Source organism: Lepeophtheirus salmonis, chromosome 3, assembly GCF_016086655.4.
Source record: "Lepeophtheirus salmonis chromosome 3, UVic_Lsal_1.4, whole genome shotgun sequence".
Lineage (NCBI taxonomy): Eukaryota > Metazoa > Arthropoda > Copepoda > Siphonostomatoida > Caligidae > Lepeophtheirus > Lepeophtheirus salmonis.
Genome location: NC_052133.2, coordinates 14838837 through 14862146, shown reverse-complemented (window position 1 = coordinate 14862146; position 23310 = coordinate 14838837). Strand labels below are relative to the sequence as shown.

Genomic DNA, 23310 nt, shown 5'->3' with positions numbered 1-23310 from the left:
TACATTTTTGGGTCAGGTATATAAAAAAAACAAGGCAATTGGGCGATAAAATATTTATAGACAGGAAGGTTTAAGTCTTTTTTGTTGTTGGTCCCATTTTGACTTACAATAGTTCACTATTTTTCTTAATATTAATGGAAAAAGGGGACATTGTTATAAAACTTGATTGTTAAAGCCCCCAAAATGGACCACATCAAAATTGTGACGTCACTTGAAAACGTACTATATGTATATTCAATTAATTCTTAGATTTCCAATTCAAAGAATTCATTGGTATATTCTATCTATAAGGCCAGTAATGTAAATCCTGTGAATTTTTACCTGGCCCGTCTTTTGGAATTGGTAATTTGAAGAATGAATTTTCTTTTCCTTAACAGCTGATATTATTATTTATTTGTGAGTAGTGAACATCCAATGAGTTCGAATAATATATGGAGCAGCACAAGCTTCAATCACGCAACCTATTGTGGTGAAAAACAAATATACTTGAACTCATATGAACTTTGTACAGTTATTAGTAATTATGGACTATGGTACGATTAATTGGAATCAAAGATGCTACAGGGCAAATTAGATCCTTGTTCGACCAAATCTGGTGATTTTGAATGGTTAAATAGGGCCTCAACAGAAAAATACTTTTGGGAGGTGTGCCAGACTTCAACAATTTTATATGAGTTGTATTATATAATTTTTTTTGGAAGTTAATTTTTTACAGAATTTAGGGTTTACCCTATATCTATCATTTGGAAACTCAAAAATGAAATCTCAAAACTATTACTAAAGATTTTGGGAAAAAACGACAAGATTCTTTTAAACTGTCACCAATATAATACATATTAAGAAAAAAGATAAATAAACAAACACGCCGGCTGTTCGAATAGAGGAAGGTCTAATCACTTAATTTGCCGTTATCAATTATAATATCATTAAACATGAATCATGATGGATTATTCTTAGTGGATTCATGGATTGACGAACAAACATTAGCATAATATTAGGCAAGAGCCGTGATTTCCACTTCGTTATGATCCAGAATGTGTCAGAAGAAGAGGCAGGACTCACCAGAGAAGATATGGGGAGACAGTCAAAGGTTGTATCGTTGGAGATCGCGAGGAAAACTGTAAAGCTCAGTAGAGTTGGATCAATCAGAAATTGCAATAGAACGATGGCATTTGTCTCTTCATAAACCTTCTTTCTTGTCCGAAGAGAACGATACTGGTTGCATTGCGTAGTTACTCAAAGGACTCGAATCCTCGAATTTATACATCTAGGACTGTGAATTTCCAATAGACATCAAGTCAAGTTATGAGAACCATAAAAAATGACTTATAGGCTTTTTGAACTCATTTTTATTTGTATTTTTCTAGTATGATAGAATAACATTTGAATATGTAACTTGTAACAATGTTCTTCAGGGATATTTATCAAAGAATATGAATATTACAACACTTAATATCATTCAATCCATTTAAGAATACGAATCCAGCTACAATTTCATTAACTTGTGAAACAAATATTAATGTAAATTCCTTTGTCAATGTTTACCATATTTCCATCAATTAATTTATTTCTTGAATAAATGTAAATACTTAGACAATATATTATGCTTATGTTTCTTGTCTAATATGAATAATCTATCATGTCTAAAAATATTATAATTGATAACGGATAATTAAGGGATTACTACTTCTACCATTCGAACCGCTGTCGTGTTTGTTTATTTTTCTTTTTTTCTGAATATATATTATATTGGAGATAGGTTTATATATATATCAGTTTAAAAGAATCTTGCCATTTTTTCCACTTAAACTTTTTTCCAGATACCATGAGTATGACTCAATATAACACTGAGTTCTGAGATCCTTTTGTGATGATTTTGATCAAAAATTGGATTGAATACCTTTGCGATAGGGATTGTAATTCATAAACCACTTAACTAATGGATACAAATTGTTATTCATTGGATAACTATTGAGCTATGCAGCCTAATTATTTTTTAATTTTTGTTATAAAATAATATAGTTGACTTTGACAATATATGACAAATCACTAGTAAATAAACATCAGATTAACACCACTTTGGAGACAAAGCCTGAGGTGGAACTCGTCATAAGACACTCGTAGATTTTTCTTCAAAAGTTCTAGTCAGATATGATTCGATTTATAAGTAGTTCCTGATTTCTTCTTCTACTTTCTGTAAAAAAAACAAACAAAAAACGCAGATTATGACTTGAAACAAGGTTATAAAATTTTGCTAATGATTATTTGCATATAATGGTGTAAAGTAAATAATAAATTATTATATCCAAAAATTAATACAACTTTTTTTAAAAATAAATTAACCTAAAATTACGCAACTTTTCCTTATATTTAATTTATTATACCTCATAAACGAATCAGTCCATCGAATTTACAGATATGCATTCAGAAATAAATTTTTAGAGCCTTTCTCTCCTGTGTTGCTAATAATAACTGTTCAGTGCATCCAGAAATGTGGATTTTATAACCTCGTAGTTTGTGTCATTTGTAAAATCTTTAATAGGTTTACTATTTGAAACCCTTTTAGCAATAAATCCAACATTTACTAAATAAAGAAATAGGGATCACGAAAAACATAACAAAAGCCGTTCCATTGAACTAACTCCCAATTAAGTCTGAAAATGAAAGGCAATTCTTATACTAAACGAGTTCAATTTACAACTGGTAAACCTAGATTACAATTAAGTACTTTAGTTTACCAACTGTGGATCTGTTTTTTTTGCAGATTGGTGAAGAAATAATAATTTGGTGCCTCCACATTAATTAGTTATGCAGATTGCACTCTGTTCCGTAGTTAAATCTGATCTTATATGTAAGGGGAAAAAGGTTGTGATATGATTATTAGACGACGGAATAGACGCCGGAATTTAGAATATCCTCCGATTTAAAAAAAAACAATAAAGCAAAGGTGCAAGATTATGCTTTCATCAATGTGTGATTTCATTTTTATAAAACGGAACTCCAAAACTTATGAATTGGTATAAGTCACGAACGGATGGCCTGTTTTTTTTATATTGTTTGTACCAGATGTATTTTAAAAATATCATACTTTGATTGAGACGTTGGATAGGAAATGGGAAAACAATTTGGAAATATATTGGTCTATTTATCTAGGCTTCAGATAATAATTTAAAAAATAATCATAAATGTGATATTCCATATATTAATGAAAACATTGGTTGGGTTTTGAAAATGTACATTTTTTTTTCTAATTGACATTTGCAGATAGTTATTTTGGTTGCATGATGATTGATGGTATAAATAGAGATGGGATTTGTGTATGAGTACTAGGATAAAGCGGGAGCAAGAAATATGTTATTTATGAATTCAGACCATGATTAATATCAGGGGCCTGTTATTTGCGTTTGGGAGGAGAAAATGAATAACTACTATAAATAGGAGAACCTTTTAAATTTAAAGTAGGATTAGCGGAGGGAAAATATAATAATTATACTTAAAAAATGTATATTTATTTTGTTATGCATTTGAAAACAATTTACACCAAAGATGGGCTAAAATTCTTCTTTTAGAAGGAAGAGGTTAACCACCACTCGACTGATTTAATGATAAACAAAAAGAAGAAAAAGCACACGTTCAACCATTTTGCCTATACTAATCCCTATACTTAGTTTTTTTCTTTACACTCCTCCCATATTTAGGTATAAATAATTAAAATCATTGAGTTTTTTTTTTTTTTTTTTACCGGTAAGGGGTCTTGTGTAGGAGCGAATCGGGCGACGGGAACTCCTTTTTTATCCACAACAAACTTTGTGAAATTCCATTTGATAAAACTAAATGGAATAAATAAATTCAATACGATATATTTTTTGCATATTTGACTAAGGATGCTAAAGTCCTACTTTCCAAAGGTTCCACCTTGTTTTTCCTTCAAATAATTAAACAATGGAAGTGCGTTCTTTCCATTAACATCAATTTTGGCAAACATATCAAACTCGACCCCGTATTTAGCTGCAAATTCCTTAATTTCTGCATTCGTTCCGGGCTCTTGATTACCAAATTGATTGCAAGGAAAGCCTAAAATGCGTAAACCCTCAGTTTCAGAGTATTTTTTGAATAACTCTACCAACTGAGTGTAGTTTACGCGAGTCTTGCCTCACTTAGAGGCAACATTTACAATGATACAGACGTGGTCATTGTACTTCTCCATGGAGACGTCATTCCCATCAATGTCTTGGGCCTTGAAGCCGTAGATATTCTCTACTTTCTGTGCCTAATTTATGAAATTAAATTAAATTAGTTTACTTTGGGGAATTGATCTTAAAAAGACTAATTACCATGACAGATGAATAAAATTTCGTCGTCGAGGAAATTCCAATACCAGCACCTATAACAAGAGGAGTCACTTTACTCAATTGACGAATTGAATTTCTTAGTGTAAACGCAATCATTTTTGTAATTAAAGTAATACAAATTGTATTATCTATCCATATGATATATGGTTACTCTAAACATATGTAGTTAACTCACTTAAAACTTATATAACTCCCAAACACTACTAGTATCTGTCTATATATTATTATTTGAAAGAGAACTTACTTGGCCTCTTTCCAACAGCACTTTAAAATATAAGTAAAAAACTGGTAAAATATACGTACACATATAAATAAATGTATAACTTATGACGTCATATTAAGGACTGTAAAACGCAAGTTTACTTTAGTAACACGACAACTCCGGCCTCTCTTTATTGCCAAGGTTAATTTATACCTTTATTTACTTTTGGAAAGAAAATTATTTAGTTAAAGAGCAAAATATTTTAACCCAGTTAGTATTTAATATTTGTTTGTATTTCTAGCAAATATGGCATAAAAATGGACAATAGTTTTGGTCATACCATCATTACAATTGCAGACATTATTGCGCAATCAAATAATTTGTTGGATCATCAAGCTTACCATGTACTTACGTAGGGAAGACTGAGTCAGATTGCAATCATTTTTATGATATTTTTAGTACATTAATTTCAATTTATGAGCGTATGTGATCTTGTTTCGATCTAAAAAATTTCTAAATTATACTTTTATATCTTATCTACAAATTTCAACTAATTATTTTTCAAAAAATAAATGGATTATAGTATTATACTTATAAGTCGTTTTAGAGTTCCAAACTTTTTATTTTATTTATAACATTAAATATTAACACAATCAAGAAAGTTTGAAGGTTAAAATGTTTTAAAGGGAAACAATATTATTAAATAGACCTTTTGCACTGACATTATACATTACATCATAATTAAAGGAGACGCCATTTTACAACATAAAATGGATACATTTTCAATAAACCTTGATAAAACTCCATCAAATGGCTTTATGAATAAAAAAGACATAATATTTGCAATGAATACTACTTGTACAAATGATAAACACAGACATTTAAATAAAATCATAATAATATGTACTAAAAATGCCTAGATTTGTACATTTTTTTATCGATTAGGGCCAATAAAGTGGAATAGTTAAAGAAAAATATCTTATTCTTTCCATTATAATAGTTAATTTGTATTTACAACACGGAAATAATATTGCAAAACGATGAAAACATATTATTAATACATTTTTGGGTCAGGTATATAAAAAAACAAGGCAATTGGGCGATAAAATATTTATAGACAGGAAGGTTTAAGTCTTTTTTGTTGTTGGTCCCATTTTGACTTACAATAGTTCACTATTTTTCTTAATATTAATGGAAAAAGGGGACATTGTTATAAAACTTGATTGTTAAAGCCCCCAAAATGGACCACATCAAAATTGTGACGTCACTTGAAAACGTACTATATGTATATTCAATTAATTCTTAGATTTCCAATTCAAAGAATTCATTGGTATATTCTATCTATAAGGCCAGTAATGTAAATCCTGTGAATTTTTTACCTGGCCCGTCTTTTGGAATTGGTAATTTGAAGAATGAATTTTCTTTTCCTTAACAGCTGATATTATTATTTATTTGTGAGTAGTGAACATCCAATGAGTTCGAATAATATATGGAGCAGCACAAGCTTCAATCACGCAACCTATTGTGGTGAAAAACAAATATACTTGAACTCATATGAACTTTGTACAGTTATTAGTAATTATGGACTATGGTACGATTAATTGGAATCAAAGATGCTACAGGGCAAATTAGATCCTTGTTCGACCAAATCTGGTGATTTTGAATGGTTAAATAGGGCCTCAACAGAAAAATACTTTTGGGAGGTGTGCCAGACTTCAACAATTTTATATGAGTTGTATTATATAATTTTTTTTGAAGTTAATTTTTTACAGAATTTAGGGTTTACCCTATATCTATCATTTGGAAACTCAAAAATGAAATCTCAAAACTATTACTAAAGATTTTGGGAAAAAACGACAAGATTCTTTTAAACTGTCACCAATATAATACATATTAAGAAAAAGATAAATAAACAAACACGCCGGCTGTTCGAATAGAGGAAGGTCTAATCACTTAATTTGCCGTTATCAATTATAATATCATTAAACATGAATCATGATGGATTATTCTTAGTGGATTCATGGATTGACGAACAAACATTAGCATAATATTAGGCAAGAGCCGTGATTTCCACTTCGTTATGATCCAGAATGTGTCAGAAGAAGAGACAGGACTCACCAGAGAAGATATGGGGAGACAGTCAAAGGTTGTATCGTTGGAGATCGCGAGGAAAACTGTAAAGCTCAGTAGAGTTGGATCAATCAGAAATTGCAATAGAACGATGGCATTTGTCTCTTCATAAACCTTCTTTCTTGTCCGAAGAGAACGATACTGGTTGCATTGCGTAGTTACTCAAAGGACTCGAATCCTCGAATTTATACATCTAGGACTGTGAATTTCCAATAGACATCAAGTCAAGTTATGAGAACCATAAAAAATGACTTATAGGCTTTTTGAACGCATTTTTAATTGTATTTTTCTAGTATGATAGAATAACATTTGAATATGTAACTTGTAACAATGTTCTTCAGGGATATTTATCAAAGAATATGAATATTACAACACTTAATATCATTCAATCCATTTAAGAATACGAATCCAGCTACAATTTCATTAACTTGTGAAACAAATATTAATGTAAATTCCTTTGTCAATGTTTACCATATTTCCATCAATTAATTTATTTCTTGAATAAATGTAAATACTTAGACAATATATTATGCTTATGTTTCTTGTCTAATATGAATAATCTATCATGTCTAAAAATATTATAATTGATAACGGATAATTAAGGGATTACTACTTCTACCATTCGAACCGCTGTCGTGTTTGTTTATTTTTCTTTTTTCTGAATATATATTATATTGGAGATAGGTTTATATATATATCAGTTTAAAAGAATCTTGCCATTTTTTCCACTTAAACTTTTTTCCAGATACCATGAGTATGACTCAATATAACACTGAGTTCTGAGATCCTTTTGTGATGATTTTGATCAAAAATTGGATTGAATACCTTTGCGATAGGGATTGTAATTCATAAACCACTTAACTAATGGATACAAATTGTTATTCATTGGATAACTATTGAGCTATGCAGCCTAATTATTTTTTAATTTTTGTTATAAAATAATATAGTTGACTTTGACAATATATGAAAAATCACTAGTAAATAAACATCAGATTAACACCACTTTGGAGACAAAGCTTGAGGTGGAACTCGTCATAAGACACTCGTAGATTTTTCTTCAAAAGTTCTAGTCAGATATGATTCGATTTATAAGTAGTTACTGATTTCTTCTTCTACTTTCTGTAAGAAAAAAACAAACAAAAAACGCAGATTATGACTTGAAACAAGGTTATAAAATTTTTGCTAATGATTATTTGCATATAATGGTGTAAAGTAAATAATAAATTATTATATCCAAAAATTAATACAACTTTTTTTAAAAATAAATTAACCTAAAATTACGCAACTTTTCCTTATATTTAATTTATTATACCTCATAAACGAATCAGTCCATCGAATTTACAGATATGCGTTCAGAAATAAATTTTTAGAGCCTTTCTCTCCTGTGTTGCTAATAATAACTGTTCAGTGCATCCAGAAATGTGGATTTTATAACCTCGTAGTTTGTGTCATTTGTAAAATCTTTAATAGGTTTACTATTTGAAACCCTTTTAGCAATAAATCCAACATTTACTAAATAAAGAAATAGGGATCACGAAAAACATAACAAAAGCCGTTCCATTGAACTAACTCCCAATTAAGTCTAAAAATGAAAGGCAATTCTTATACTAAACGAGTTCAATTTACAACTGGTAAACCTAGATTACAATTAAGTACTTTAGTTTACCAACTGTGGATCTGTTTTTTTGCACATTGGGGAAGAAATAATAATTTGGTGCCTCCACATTAATTAGTTATGCAGATTGCACTCTATTCCGTAGTTAAATCTGATCTTATATGTAAGGGGAAAAAGGTTGTGATATGATTATTAGACGACGGAATAGACGCCGGAATTTAGAATATCCTCCGATTTAAAAAAAAACAATAAAGCAAAGGTGCAAGATTATGCTTTCATCAATGTGTGATTTCATTTTTATAAAACGGAACTCCAAAACTTATGAATTGGTATAAGTCACGAACGGATGGCCTGTTTTTTTTATATTGTTTGTACCAGATGTATTTTAAAAATATCATACTTTGATTGAGACGTTGGATAGGAAATGGGAAAACAATTTGGAAATATATTGGTTTAATGGCAGCTATTTATCTAGGCTTCAGATAATAATTTAAAAAATAATCATAAATGTGATATTCCATATATTAATGAAAACATTGGTTGGGTTTTGAAAATGTACATTTTTTTTTCTAATTGACATTTGCAGATAGTTATTTTGGTTGCATGATGATTGATGGTATAAATAGAGATGGGATTTGTGTATGAGTACTAGGATAAAGCGGGAGCAAGAAATATGTTATTTATGAATTCAGACCATGATTAATATCAGGGGCCTGTTATTTGCGTTTGGGAGGAGAAAATGAATAACTACTATAAATAGGAGAACCTTTTAAATTTAAAGTAGGATTAGCGGAGGGAAAATATAATAATTATACTTAAAAAATGTATATTTATTTTGTTATGCATTTGAAAACAATTTACACCAAAGATGGGCTAAAATTCTTCTTTTAGAAGGAAGAGGTTAACCACCACTCGACTGATTTAATGATGAACAAAAAAGAAGAAAAAGCACACGTTCAACCATTTTGCCTATACTAATCCCTATACTTAGTTTTTTCTTTACACTCCTCCCATATTTAGGTATAAATAATTAAAATCATTGAGTTTTTTTTTTTTTTTTTTACCGGTAAGGGGTCTTGTGTAGGAGCGAATCGGGCGACGGGAACTCCTTTTTTATCCACAACAAACTTTGTGAAATTCCATTTGATAAAACTAAATGGAATAAATAAATTCAATACGATATATTTTTTGCATATTTGACTAAGGATGCTAAAGTCCTACTTTCCAAAGGTTCCACCTTGTTTTTCCTTCAAATAATTAAACAATGGAAGTGCGTTCTTTCCATTAACATCAATTTTGGCAAACATATCAAACTCGACCCCGTATTTAGCTGCAAATTCCTTAATTTCTGCATTCGTTCCGGGCTCTTGATTACCAAATTGATTGCAAGGAAAGCCTAAAATGCGTAAACCCTCAGTTTCAGAGTATTTTTTGAATAACTCTACCAACTGAGTGTAGTTTACGCGAGTCTTGCCTCACTTAGAGGCAACATTCACAATGATACAGACGTGATCCTTGTATTTCTCCATGGAGACTTCATTCCCATCAATGTCTTGGGCCTTGAAGCCGTAGATATTCTCTACTTTCTGTGCCTAATATATCACGGAAGTTAATTAAATTAATTCATTTTGAGGAATGGATCTTAAAGAGACTAATTACCATGATAGAAGAATACAATTTCGTTGTCGAGGAAATTCGACGAGAAGCACCTGTAATAATTTGTATGAGGAGTTGAGTTAATCAATTGACGAATTGAATTTCTTAGTATAAACACAATGATTTTTGATAGATAAGAAAGTATCTTATCTAGCTATTCATATCATATATCAAAGAGTACGTTGTTTATATTATAATAAGGTACTTTTTGCATATATACATATAAAAAATACACAAAATTTATGAGTTTCTACTATTATATGGTTATTCTAAACATAAAATATAGTTACTCATGGATTTCAAAAAATACATACTCAATATCACAAATATAGTGTCAATATAACGTTTACACAAGAAGTTTCAGATAAGACAAAAATAATTATGTTAATATAGAATCTTATCATATTAATATCATTGTACAATATAATGCAGTAATCTAAACCTAGTCCCCTCATGAAATATATGTAATTAAAATATCCTAAATCATTCAATGTCGAGATCAATCCAGCTTCACTTATAATAATAAATAGTCAATATTTCTTTTCTTTACAATAATTAATATTTCAGAAATAATTATTTTCATATTATCAATAGTCATAAATTTAGGAGCATAGTTATTATTTAATCAATTGAAAATTATATAATGAAACTCTATGTATGAGAATGTAGCAGAAAATAAACTCCTGAATCTAGATCAATATGAATACGGTAGCCAACTATACTTTTTCTGGTCTATTTTAATAGTTAGGAGAAGATATCCTACAAGTAAGCTTGAATACATAAATTATAATATACATTATCTCTTATGTGCATTTGTGGATTGTGACCTCATACAGTAAATATTTATTATGCTAACCAGCGGGTCTAAAAATTTTTTCATTGTGTACAACATAAGAACATATCAATTTAGCCAACTACCACAACTAATACTATGAACAAACTGAATGGGAAATACCAGAGGATATTCTTGCATAGTAGAAAATCCAGTGTAGAATGGGCATGTTAAAAAAAAGGAACGAAAATCAACATGGTAACCCTGACAATTTGAACAATGTTTTGGAGGAAAGAAAGAATAATGTCCTTGATGTTTCATTAGATAAGCTACAATCATCTGTGACAAGAGAGGAAGGAGATATCAACAAAGATATTTGCTAGAATAACTCCGATGCCGATCCCCCATTCTACTCTGTGTCCAACTAGTACTTACAATAATAACTTCGCAACAAATACTCAGGGTTACGCTACGTCTTTTATGAGCACGCACGAAAATTCTGAAAGGTTTTTAATATAATTGAATCTATTTAGGAGAGGATGTTCACTATTCAGGAATTAAATAATAATGAAAACTGCTAAGGAAAATTAAATTCCTTCTTTATACTACCAATTACAAATGAACGGGTTAGCTAAAAAACAAACTGGATTTATATGTATGATAATGGATATGCTAATAAAAAAGAAATTAACATGGTAACCCTGACAACTTGAAAATGCTTTGGAGGAGATTAAAGCATTAAACAGTACTTGACTCATTCACGAGAGAACAGCAAATTATTTTCCAAATGCTTGAAATAATACCTCTAGCGGACAAAAAAAGTACAATTTGACCAAGATATTTTTTTTTGCCAATAATGATATTAGCCTTCGATACGCTACTTGGTTTAATACTCTAGAGGAGATCAGCATAGAAATATAATACATAGAGTGATGATTATATTTGGGATTTTTTTTTTTTTTGGCCATAACGAGCAAAAAAAGGAGGCTAAAATTAAAAAAAAAAAAATATCACATTGAGCAATTTTTATCTAAAGAAAAACAGTTTTATATATCTACAAATCAACATTTTAGAAAGATTATCTTCCGTTTATTTTTGTATTCGATCAGTATTGGTAGTTTTAAAGGTACCTAAAGACCGTTCAACGTCTACATTAATAGTTAGAACAAATTTAAAGGTGGTGAGACCTTCAGGAGTCTAGTTAGACATAGGTATCTCATCATCATCACCACTGAATTATGTGGTTTATAGGTTCAACCTTTTTCAGAAGCGGAAGATCAGAATTTTTGTGAATTAAAAAAGTTAGTTTTGTAATCTTGTTTTTGGCTTAAGAAGTATATTCAGAGGATACGTGAGTATTCCACGTACTGATAAAAATTGTGCGTATTTTGCCCGTATTAAAAAAAGAAAACAAAAATCAATATGGTAATCCTTAAAATTTGAAGAATGTCATTAAATCAGCTACAATCATCTGTGATGAGGGAGAAGGAACATGGAAGTAACGAAGGGCATTTGCAAGAATTACTCTGATGTCGATCCTCAATTCTACTTTGAGTCCAACAAGGACTTACAATTATAGCTCTGGAACTAATCCTAAAGGTTACTCTTAGTATTCTATGAGCAAACAGGAATGTTCAATGAGGTTTTGAATATAATTGAATATCGTAGAAAAGGAAATTCAGTTATCAGGAGATAAATATTAATGACAACTGAGGAAAGGAAAATTGATTTTTCAAACTAACAATTCCAAAAATACCGGGAAAGCTAAAAAATACACCAGATTTTCATCACTGATTCCATATGTCTAGAATTCCATGCCTCTATGTATAGGTATTAGGCATATATTTATTTTCTCTTAGAAACATAATTGAGGTTACATTCGTCATAAGATCAAACTCGTTCATTTTTTTTTTTTCAATGATTGTCAGACATTATTCGACTTAAATGTACTTCCTGAGTTATTCTTCGAAAATGTGGAAAAAAAAAATGCATAAACCCTCAGTTTCAGATTATAACTCGCCCAAATGCCTGGAGGCAACAACATTGACTATGATGCAGATGTGGGCCCTTGTATTTTTCTATGGAGACTTTTTTCCAATTATATATCGAGTGTTCTATACCATTTCCAGTTCAAAATAAGAATAATCTAACTCAAAATAAGATTAGTCAAATTCTAAATGGGAATATTCCAACTCAAAATGGAATAGTAGCATTTGAATCCTTAATGAAATGGCAAACGCTCCGAGCAATATTTAAACCTTCGAATTTAGATAATTCCTTATGTGATCTTGTATTTAATGCAACTATTATTCAAATCAGAATATTTTCCATCTGGATTGGGACCAAAAGCTCAAGGGCGAATAAGAATCGAAAGAGGATGGAAGGAGAAACATTTCTTATACATAATATGGGATCGATTAAGGATGGATAAGTATGAGGTACAACGTCCTCTTTAGCCTCCTTCTGACGCTGGCCCTGTTTTCAAAATGTAAAATATTTTATACGAAGAGTTCTGTCAAAGAAAAATTTTCATATAGTGAGTAGATTTTTTAGAATTAGAGGGTTTTTTTAATATAATTTTAGACATATTTGTTCTATTAAGAAGAGGGCTGAGTGGCCAGGCATTGTCACTGGGGGAAAATTGGAAGAGTTTGTAATATTTCGTGCAAAAGACAGTGATTGCTGTGAATAATTTAGAATATTTACTAACTGGTAAAAAATGAAATGTCGTTCATTGAAAAAGGTCATATCTTTAGAAAAAAGGTTAATTGACGTTTATAAAAAAAAGTTCAATCAAGTTCAATATATTTTTTTGTTTTGAAAAGTATTTGATCCCTCCAAAGAGGAATCCTAGGAACAGGTCTGGATTAAGTAATCAAATTGGCATAGTTTTTTACTTATTTTGAAAATAAAGCCATAATGACAGTCGTTAATTTAAAAAAAAACAAAAAAACATTTGCTTAATTGAATCATGGAAATATAATTATTTTACGCCGCCTTCCCTAATGTTTTATGACTTTATATATTTAAGCTTGAAAAAAAAGAACTATCACTATTTCCCGGCAATAAATGTTCATCTCTCAACCTCGAGTTCATCATTTCAGCTCCTTTTTGTTCGTTATCTAAGCCAAGGGAGTCAAGGATCGGTGTTTTCTGCTAAATCAAAAATGGAGGTCAATGATGCGAATCTTAAGGGAATGTCTGACTATCTGGGTCAGACCATGAGTCCAAACTCGGCTGTGAGGAAACCTGCTGAAGATTTCCTACGATCTGTTGAAGGGAATCGGAACTTTCCCGTTGTGATCCTCACACTCTTGGGATCCGACGGAGTGGAGCTCCCTGTTAAGATTGCAGGCTCTGTGTTTTTCAAAAATTACATCAAAAGGAATTGGAAAGTGGTGAGTAGAGGCATAAAAATCATTGGAATGAATTATTAGATATTTAGTTATGATATAAATAAAATCGTGGGAGCAGAGTTTCAACTGTCTGTCGTCAAATAAGTCAGATGATCAAGTGACGTCAGAGTACAACTCAACCACTTAATTAAATTTTGAATGATGATATAATATGAGGTGGGATTCCGGAGGTGTTTTCCCTCCGAGTCTCACTCTTGTCGAGATGAATGAATCATCATTAATTAATCGGTGCTGGGTTGAAGAAAATTTTGAGCTCACGAAACCAACATGAGATCGTTTGGATATCCCTTCCACGTTTTTAATTATAATTTATATAATCTTGAGTCTACTTCTTATTTTTTCTTTTAAGGACGAAGAGAATGGCGAGGACAAAATCCATGCGGAGGATCGTAATGCCATCAAAGTGCATATAGTGGATTTAATGCTCAGATCTCCAGTCTCTGTTCAAAAACAATTAAGTAGTTCAGTGGCCATTATAGGTCAGGCAGATTTCCCTGCGAAATGGCCTGGTCTTTTAGACACCATGACCGAACGTTTCAAGAGTGGAGACTTTCATGTAATTAATGGCGTCCTTCATACCGCTTTCGCTATTTTTGAAAAATACTCTGTGGAAATGAAATCTCAGAAGTTATGGGAAGAAATTAAATTTGTTCTCAACAATTTTGCACAACCTTTTACCACTTTATTAAATGACACTATGGAGTTGGGGAAAACACATGCTGGAAATAAGGAGGCGCTCAAAGTTATCTTTGGTTCTCTGTCTCTCATTTCTAAAATATTTTATTTCTTGAATTACCAGGATTTACCGGAGTTTTTTGAGGACAACATGAATATTTGGATGACTCACTTTTTATCTCTTTTGACTACAGATAATGCTCTTTTGAAAACCGACGATGATGAAGAACCAGGAGTCCTTGAGGAACTTAAGTCTCAAATTTGTGATAACATTGGCTTGTATGCTCACAAATATGAAGAGGAGTTTAGTCCTTATATGAACCAATTTGTTACTGCAGTATGGAATCTTTTACTCAGCAGTGGGCTTCAAGTCAAATATGATGGTCTTGTTTCAAATGCCATTCAGTTTATGGCTTCTGTTGCGGATCGACAACAGTACAAGAGCCTTTTTGAGGACAAAAACATTTTGGGTTCAATTTGTGAGAAAATAATTGTCCCTAATATGGAAATGAGGGATGTTGACGTTGAATTATTTGAGGATAATCCTGAAGAATATATTCGTAGGGATTTGGAAGGATCTGATTTAGAGACGAGGCGAAGAGCTGCATGCGATCTTGTAAAAGGGTTGTCTCGATATTTTGAATCACAAATTACTGAAATATTTGGATCGTATGTTAAAACTATGTTGGACATGTATCAGACCAATCCTGCACAAAACTGGAAGAGCAAAGATGCCGCCATTTACCTTGTTACGTCACTTGCTACTCGAGCTAAAACTGCTAAGCACGGAATTACTCAAATCAATCAATTGGTCAATTTGACAGAGTTCTGCACGAATTATATTTTGCCAGATCTACAAAATAGTGATGCTAATGGTTTTCCTGTTCTCAAGGCAGATGCAATTAAATATATGCTTACGTTTAAATCGCAATTACCACCCGAAATGATGAAGCAGTGTCTACCCGTAATGGTTAACTTTTTAAAGGCCAACAGTCATGTTGTTCACACCTACGCAGCAACAACAATTGAAAAGATTCTTATTTTAAAAACTCCTGAAAATAAGGCACTGGTTACTAGTAGTGAATTAGGTCCTATTGCAGAACCCCTATTGACAGGATTGTTTGGAGCGTTTTCTCTCCCTGGATCTGCTGAGAATGAGTATGTCATGAAATGCGTGATGAGAAGCTTTTCTGCTTTGCAGGAATCTGTAGTGCCTTTTTTGGCATCTCTTCTTCCTGTTCTCACACAAAAATTACAACAAGCTGCTAAGAATCCTACAAGACCCCATTACAATCATTATCTATTTGAATCTCTTTCATTGTCCATTAGAATCGTGTGTAAAACACAGCCCACTGCAGTTTCTAATTTTGAGATGGTTCTTTTCCCGGTGTTCCAAGAAATTTTACAACAAGACGTTCAAGAGTTTGTTCCATATGTTTTCCAAATTCTGTCTCTACTCTTGGAACTTCATAACAATTCTAGCATACCTGGACCTTATATGGAATTATTTCCCTTTTTACTCATGCCTGTTTTATGGGAAAGACCCGCTAACATTACTCCCCTTGTGCGATTGATTCAGGCTTATGTCTCAAGGGGACCTCAGCAAATTGTAGAAGCAAACAAGGTTGAGGGCTTACTGGGGGTATTTCAAAAACTTATTGCCTCCAAGAGTACTGATCATGAAGGATTTTACCTAGTTCAATCCATGGTGGAACACTTGCCACCAGCTGTAATTGGAACGTATATCAAACCTATATTTACACTCCTTTTCCAACGTCTAACATCGTCAAAAACAACTAAATTCGTCAAGAGCTTCTTAGTTTTTATGTTCCTTTTTGTCATCAAATATGATGGAATGAAGCTTCAGGAAACGATTGATTCAATTCAATCCAACATGTTTTCTATGGTTTGTCAAAGACTCATTGTCCTTGAAATCCAGAAAATATCCGGCCTGACCGAAAAAAAGATTGCTGCAATTGGCATTACGAAACTCTTAACTGAAACTCCTTGTCTTTTGTCAGGGGCTTATGCTAGTAATTGGCCCACTATTTTAAATGCACTTATTGGTCTTTTTGAACTACCCCAAGACGAATCAATACCCGATGATGAGCATTTCATTGAAGTAGAAGATACTCCAGGATATCAAACGGCTTACAGTCAATTAGTATTTGCTGGTAAACGTAAGGTAGACCCGGTCGCATCCATTACTGATCCTAAAATACATTTGGCTCAAAGTTTGCAAAAATTATCAGCTTCCTCACCAGGTGTCATCTCACCCCTCATTGGTCAACTCGAGCCTCAAGCTCAACAATTTCTTCAATCCTATCTTCAAGGAGCTGGAGTTAACCTTTCTTAGTTAAAATGAAGATTAAACCAGGCCTTTTTATTTTGTGATATTGATATTTATGAAAATTTGAAACTAATTAATAAAGAGATAAATACAAGAATTAGGCTTTTAATAACTGATCTCCTATTTTTATCAATATCCAATTCAATATGGATTTAATCAGTCTGAGTTTTGCTATTTTACGATTTTGTACCTATAAGAGCGCATTAATAAAGCCCAGCATATACTTGCAAATATGCTACTCTTGTATTTCCACTAGACCCATTATCCGAAATGTTCGAGGTATAGTTTTACTTAAATAAAATTATTGCCATTCCGTAATTAACATTTTTATCAATTAGTATAAGTTAAAGATAAGAATAATTTACGAATTGAAGCTTAACGAAAGATATTTTCTAAATTAACTCAGACTTTATAATAATTCCTTCATGGGTGAAGTTTTGTGACAAATAACCCAATTTTTGCACGTAAACTTCCCCAAATTAGATACCACTATAAAGTCATAGAAGAATGCGAACTTACGTCATTGTATGAGTTATTTTTATATCATGTTATTTATTCTCAATTAAGATTAAATTCTCCCTATCAAACATTAAGTAAGATGGGAACTAGGTTCTTCAAATTCAAAAATGGTTCGAATCTAAATAATCGAATCCAATTCCACCTGAAATTTCTCTGTATCTGTTGAGTATCATGTTTTGTGAGTACATCAACATGTCGAATTCATCTTTACTATATGACTCATATTTTTTTCAAGTAAATGCCACATGAGAGAAGACCTACTCTTGAATAAGCGTGAAAAATATCATTGCTTAATGATTCACTAATGATAATGTACGTACTGATCCGTTATTCAAATGTAATTTTTATTAATTCAATACAATATTCTGTACCTACTTTATTCATGATTGGACAAACCCGATCGTGCTCTCATAATTATCATGAACAGTTTTGCAATAATAATTAGTTAAATCTTTTTAATGATTTCATACATGTCTAAATATAACTAAGTATAAAAGACCTTTCACTTTTCGTAGAGAGTACTCAAGCATGACATCTTCAAACTGCAAGCATAATATTATTATTTGGTCTTGTCAAAACGTTTTTGCAATTACGTAACTCGTAGATACGTATTCCGAAATGGTTGTGCACATATTCAATTTGTATCAGAGTTGTTTTACGAGTCTGAGTAAAGTCTCAAGTTTTTTCAATTTATTTCGAGCCTAATTTAATGGTGAATTTTAATTAGACTTAAATCTGATTACTCGAGTCCAAGAAATCCCATCGATGATTTAGTCACCCATCATTAATATTAAAATTCAACCTTCAGGGAGGCAATGGACCCTCAACTTTTAATAATTTACAACTATCATATTACAGCCATAAATACATTTGGTTTTTGATTAGTTTCTGGCCCCTCCATTTTCAAAAAGTGTGCACGGAGCCTGACTTTATTTAAAGATTTATGGAACATAATTATAATTCAATGCAACGAGTGTGTATGATCTCAATTATTGATTTTTTTAAGTCTGAATCTTATAACTTCCAATCGTAGTTGTGTTTAAAGTATTACTTTAACGAGACTCGAGTCCAAATAACATACAAAATCCTCCTCCCCTGGTACAAATTTCAAAATCTTGGCCTCCTTAGTGTCAATAATACATTTCAAACTCAGCCTATGTGTAAAGGATGTTTGTGGGTCTCAACTCTAATCCCTAGAATATTTTTCAAGTCTTAATCTTATAACTTCGGCTCTGAGTCCAGTGTGCAGTCACTGTTGAATACTTCTCGAGTCCGAATTGCATTAATTAGAGTACCCAGCTCTGGTTCATATCATTGATTTAAATAATCAAGGATGAAGTTTATTTCGATATCATTTGCTATTTCTAAGGATCAATTCATCGACTCAACACCTCATAATTTAGCTTTAAGGACGTTGTTTAATTTTTTTACATAATATCCTTGATAACGTTTACTTTAGACCTACAGTGTTTTTTTTTTGTTTTTTTTGTATTTTGCATGCACTTATAAATGCTACATTAATAATTAATTAGTAATTATACATATATGTATTTATAACATGTGAAAATTTCAATGATATATGTATCTTGTAAAAATGTACTTATAAAAAAGTTACACGTACATTTAGGATTTTTTTAATTGAGTGATGGAAAGGATCCACGATTCTATATTTTTGTTCTATATATTTCTGGATCCCAATTAATCCTACACAAAGAACAATGCCTAACATATATTAACATTATGATCCATTTAATATTTGGAGCTCAATAACCGGTACTTTGATAAATATTTGGCAGTTATCCAAGGTCATTGCCAAATCTTTTAACTGATGAAGAAATTGCATTTCTCGATTGCTTAAAAGAAATCTCATTCCTTATGACATATTCATTTATATTTGTATAACAATACATTTCCACACAGCAAATTTAATGCCAAAATTCTCACAAGTCCCTCATGTGGCTGTTTGTTTTACCCACGTGTGTCTCAATCAACTCAGCGTAGAGTTTGTTTCTAACCCTTATGCGAAAATAAACCTAACTGTGGGCGAAAACTTGATCTAATCTTTGTTCTTTGTACATAAGTATACTATCATAAAAGTATGTTGTACATTGGATACTCATCTAGTCCCTATGTTGTGTATAACTTGTAGATTTTACTGTAAGGAAATGGTACATGTTGCAACCGATAAAAAAATTATTATTTTTTGAAAAATTTCAATTAAAATTACTTTGGCCATGCAGGCCGTAATCATTGGCAATGGCTAAACTAAACTAATTGCCAATCTCGATCAAAATCTGAAGAAATGCTCCCTCTGTAACGGAGCCGAGGACCCCAATATTTTTTCAGTAGTAGTATTTATCGATCCTATTATTGGTGAGTCATCCATAGTCCCTCCAACCAAACTTACCCATGATTCATAACAAAATCATGATTACAGCACTGTCATAGTATGAGCGCTATTAGAGGGGGAACATGTCTTCAGAAAATTCCTTGAACAATCACTGGATAATGCAATGATTTGAACTATATTTTATAATCTTAATTTTGTTAACTTCTCTTATAGAAATTGACAATAAGTTTAGGATGATCATATTTTGATTTCCAAAAAGAGATTATTTACGAAATATGGTTAATATTTTATAATTAGTAAAAATTTAAGAATAAAATATTAATCAATTATCAAGATTTTTTAACGATATTGTATTTTAAATTCGTTCTTGTTCACTTTTAAATTGACTTGTTTTCAGTCGATAATGAAATCGCCCTAACGTATGTTAAACATTTCATAAAATTGAAATGTAGTCCTTGGACACTCAGTTCAGGATGTAAAAAGAGGACATGTTCGGACACAAAAATACTGTTGGTTAGTTAATCATATAATTTATAACTATTCTGTAGTCCATTTATCGGTTTAATTATACGGTTTCCCAAATATATCATAAATAAGTTATTTAATTAAATTAAATAATAGTATCACTTAATAATTGGTAATTAAAATGACTGGCTTATAATTAAATCCAATTTTATAATCTTAATTAGTACTTGCCATCCATAAACAAGAGACCAAGGCATGAGTCATGACAGCAGACCTTTCGGCACTCAGAGATATTCAAATATATTTTTTTTTGTAACTAATATTTGTATCATATTATTTGAAAGTACCCCATCATAAGTTCGCAAATATTTTCATAGTGGATCTAACAATGAATCACTATTTATTACGAATTTAATTATTAATATTTGTGCAATGAAATGTACTTTATAATGATTCATGAATTAAGATCTTTTAGAATCTCCTCCAATGCAATTTACAATAAGGCTTTTAATAAACGTCAATTCCGTAACATAGGGATTTCAATCATTTTTGTATTTCATACGCATCTATCATTATATCATCACAATGATTGCGTCAAGCTATCATAACATATTATTTAACGGTGATACATTTGTATAGCCCATGTGCATGACACATGGTGGAACAGCAACATGGAATTCAATATTGCTTTATCTCTGTTATACTTATTGGCATACATAATTTCCTTTCCATTCCGGCGCTGAAAGAATTCTTTGTTATTAATTATAAAGAAAATGATTGCGTATGAATTACGGCGAGATGAGTAATTATTTTAATAGATATGTTAGTTAGTGCTGCTGAAAAAGTTGAAATAAATAAAGGGAATGAGGAAGAGCAGAGAATTGTTAATATTAAATACGAAGAAGAAAGAGAGAGAGGAGTAACAGAAAAATAAAGAAAGGGGTGTGCTTGCAATCTATACTACTACAGCAGTAGCATTGATAAATTTATAAAATTATGATATTGACTCTCCTGCTGCTCCTCTTCGTTTTTTATTATTCGTCTCCTCCTAGTAGTAGTAGTCCTTTGCTGCTTATATAAAGTGTCCGTCCTTCTGGCCGGATCACCTCCTAAAAATACTTGTAGGACTCAGTGGGTATGAGGGCCCGCACGAGCGTGTGTATATCTTATATGAAGTGACTGAAAAAAAAAAAAAGAAGAAGAAAAAAAAAAGAGAAGGAAAAAGGGAATTGAGAAGTGACGTCGCCTATTTGGATTTGGAATACTGATACATTCGTTGACGAAATATATTTTTACATTTTACTTTTTTACACTATCTATGATAAATCATAAATATAATATAAAAAACTCTGTTTGAAATGGAAACCAAATGAATCTCTAAAAAAAAGCCAACCCAGTGAGATTCAGCATCATGAACGCTGAGGAATATATTCTGAGCTCCTCGGGTCTCGGCCTCCCAGAGGATGGGACGGATCATCATAATAACAATCAAGCCGTAATGAATGAAAAAGTCCAATCCTTGGCTGGGAGTATCTATGAAGAGTTCGAGTCCATGATAATTCGCTATGATACGGATGTTGTTAAATCTCTTATGCCATTGATTGTGAACGTTCTTGAGTCATTGGATCTTTCGTATACGGAGATTCAAGAGTATGAAGTGGAGTTGGAGCTTCTCAAAGAGGACAATGAGCAACTCGTCACGCAATATGAAAGAGAAAAGGTGTGAGAAATGGGCCTCTTTCATCCTTTTTTCTAATAAAAAAACATCCTTTATTTGTTATGTAGTTTCAATCCATTATACCCGTGTTTTCGTTCCCTCTCCACCTATAAAATGAATGTTGGGCACTTGATGTACACTTAAAAGTTACAATGTATTTGTTCCTTATAGTGTTCTATTTTAAATTATCCTATGCCTTGTTCACACATGTTTTTATTTTTTTTATTTTGAAAGCCTTGATAAATCATTCAACTTAATTATTATCAATGTATAATGAAAGGACATTATTGATTTCTACCAATTTTATCAACTATTAACGAACAAATAACTTTGTACTCATTCTACTCTGATATGTCAATTTAATTCTTTTCAATGAATGAATATGACATTAAAGTAAAATTTCACCCTCTTTAATTACGTATGAATTCCTGAACCCGTTATGAATGCTCTATATTTAAAATGCTTATTAAAAAACATATTTTTGATCATTTCAGGCACTTCGTAAAGGCGCCGAATCTAAAAACATTGAATTTGAAGACAATTTTGATGGGGAACGCAAGGATCTTAATGTTAAAATTGAGTCTATTACGTCAACGGTCAAAATGTTTGAGCTTAAAGCGAAAAATAATCAAGAACATATAAATCGACTCGAGGAAAAGGAAAACGAAATGAAGCGTGAATATTCTAAACTCCATGATCGATATACAGAGTTATTCAAAACCCACATTGATTATATGGAGCGAGCTAAGAACTTTTTGGGATCTGAAAAAATGGAGCAAATGCATGGGCCCTCAGCTTCTTCTAGGAATCAACAAAATAGAATTAGTGCATTGAATCAATTGAATAGGTATGTGATGGTGATTTTAATAGCCCAATTTGATATTCAAGTTTAAGTGTTAGTTATGCTTTTTCATATTTATTTTGTGTACTATCTAGTTGTTGCAACCTAAAAAAGTAGATGAGGAATTTAGAGTACTTGTGATGACGATAATACAAAAATATTGAATATTTAATGGATAGTATAATAATATAATTTTTGACTATTTTGATGGCACTTACTAATTTGATGAGTACATATTCTGTGCCATATT

The 23310-nt window shown here is 31.4% G+C and overlaps 2 protein-coding genes, 1 long non-coding RNA gene and 2 pseudogenes across 34 annotated transcripts in view; 2 read left to right on the top strand and 3 right to left on the bottom strand.

The window, feature by feature from the left end:
* Positions 1-646: 646 nt before the first annotated feature.
* Positions 647-4859, bottom strand: LOC121114090 (phospholipid hydroperoxide glutathione peroxidase-like; annotated as a pseudogene).
* A 2700-nt stretch (positions 4860-7559) lies between these two features.
* LOC121114091 (phospholipid hydroperoxide glutathione peroxidase-like) lies at positions 7560-10242 on the bottom strand (annotated as a pseudogene).
* A 3541-nt stretch (positions 10243-13783) lies between these two features.
* Positions 13784-17262, top strand: Cse1 (chromosome segregation 1). Of its 2 annotated transcripts, none has more exons than XM_040707932.2 (2): positions 13784-14125; positions 14493-17262. In XM_040707932.2, exons 1-2 carry the CDS (start codon positions 13895-13897, stop codon positions 17172-17174), a joined length of 2913 nt encoding a protein of 970 aa, XP_040563866.1. In that variant the 5' UTR covers positions 13784-13894; the 3' UTR covers positions 17175-17262. The 2 variants fall into 2 exon arrangements, with proteins under 2 accessions (XP_040563866.1, XP_071743151.1); XM_071887050.1 differs by lacking the exon at positions 13784-14125 and adding an exon at positions 14202-14437.
* A 3771-nt stretch (positions 17263-21033) lies between these two features.
* LOC121114095 (uncharacterized) lies at positions 21034-21436 on the bottom strand. Its single transcript, XR_005863204.2, has 2 exons — positions 21295-21436; positions 21034-21241 (listed from the first exon to the last, which is right to left on the bottom strand). It is a non-coding gene; the product is annotated as an uncharacterized lncRNA (long non-coding RNA).
* A 116-nt stretch (positions 21437-21552) lies between these two features.
* syd (JNK-interacting protein syd) overlaps positions 21553-23310 on the top strand; it is a 36615-nt gene continuing 34857 nt past the window's right edge. For 12 of the 31 annotated variants that reach the window (XR_011779237.1, XR_011779236.1, XR_011779233.1 and 9 more), the window contains exons 1-2: positions 21700-22222; positions 22714-23066. Coding sequence is in view for 8 of the 31 variants with exons in the window: in XM_071887054.1 (XP_071743155.1) it covers positions 21914-22222; positions 22714-23066 (662 nt within the window). In the remaining 23 variants the exon portion in view is untranslated. Of the gene's footprint in view, positions 22223-22713; positions 23067-23310 lie in introns of all 31 variants that reach the window. The other 19 variants (XR_011779222.1, XR_011779220.1, XR_011779224.1 and 16 more) reach the window with 2 other exon arrangements.

Excerpts from the sequence above, each read along its gene's own strand:
- Cse1 (XM_040707932.2), top strand. The coding sequence starts at position 13,895 with ATGGAGGTCAATGATGCGAATCTTAAGGGAATGTCTGACTATCTGGGT. Across the intron at positions 14,126-14,492 it reads TCAAAAGGAATTGGAAAGTG|GACGAAGAGAATGGCGAGGA; the intron begins GTGAGTAGAGGC and ends TTTTCTTTTAAG.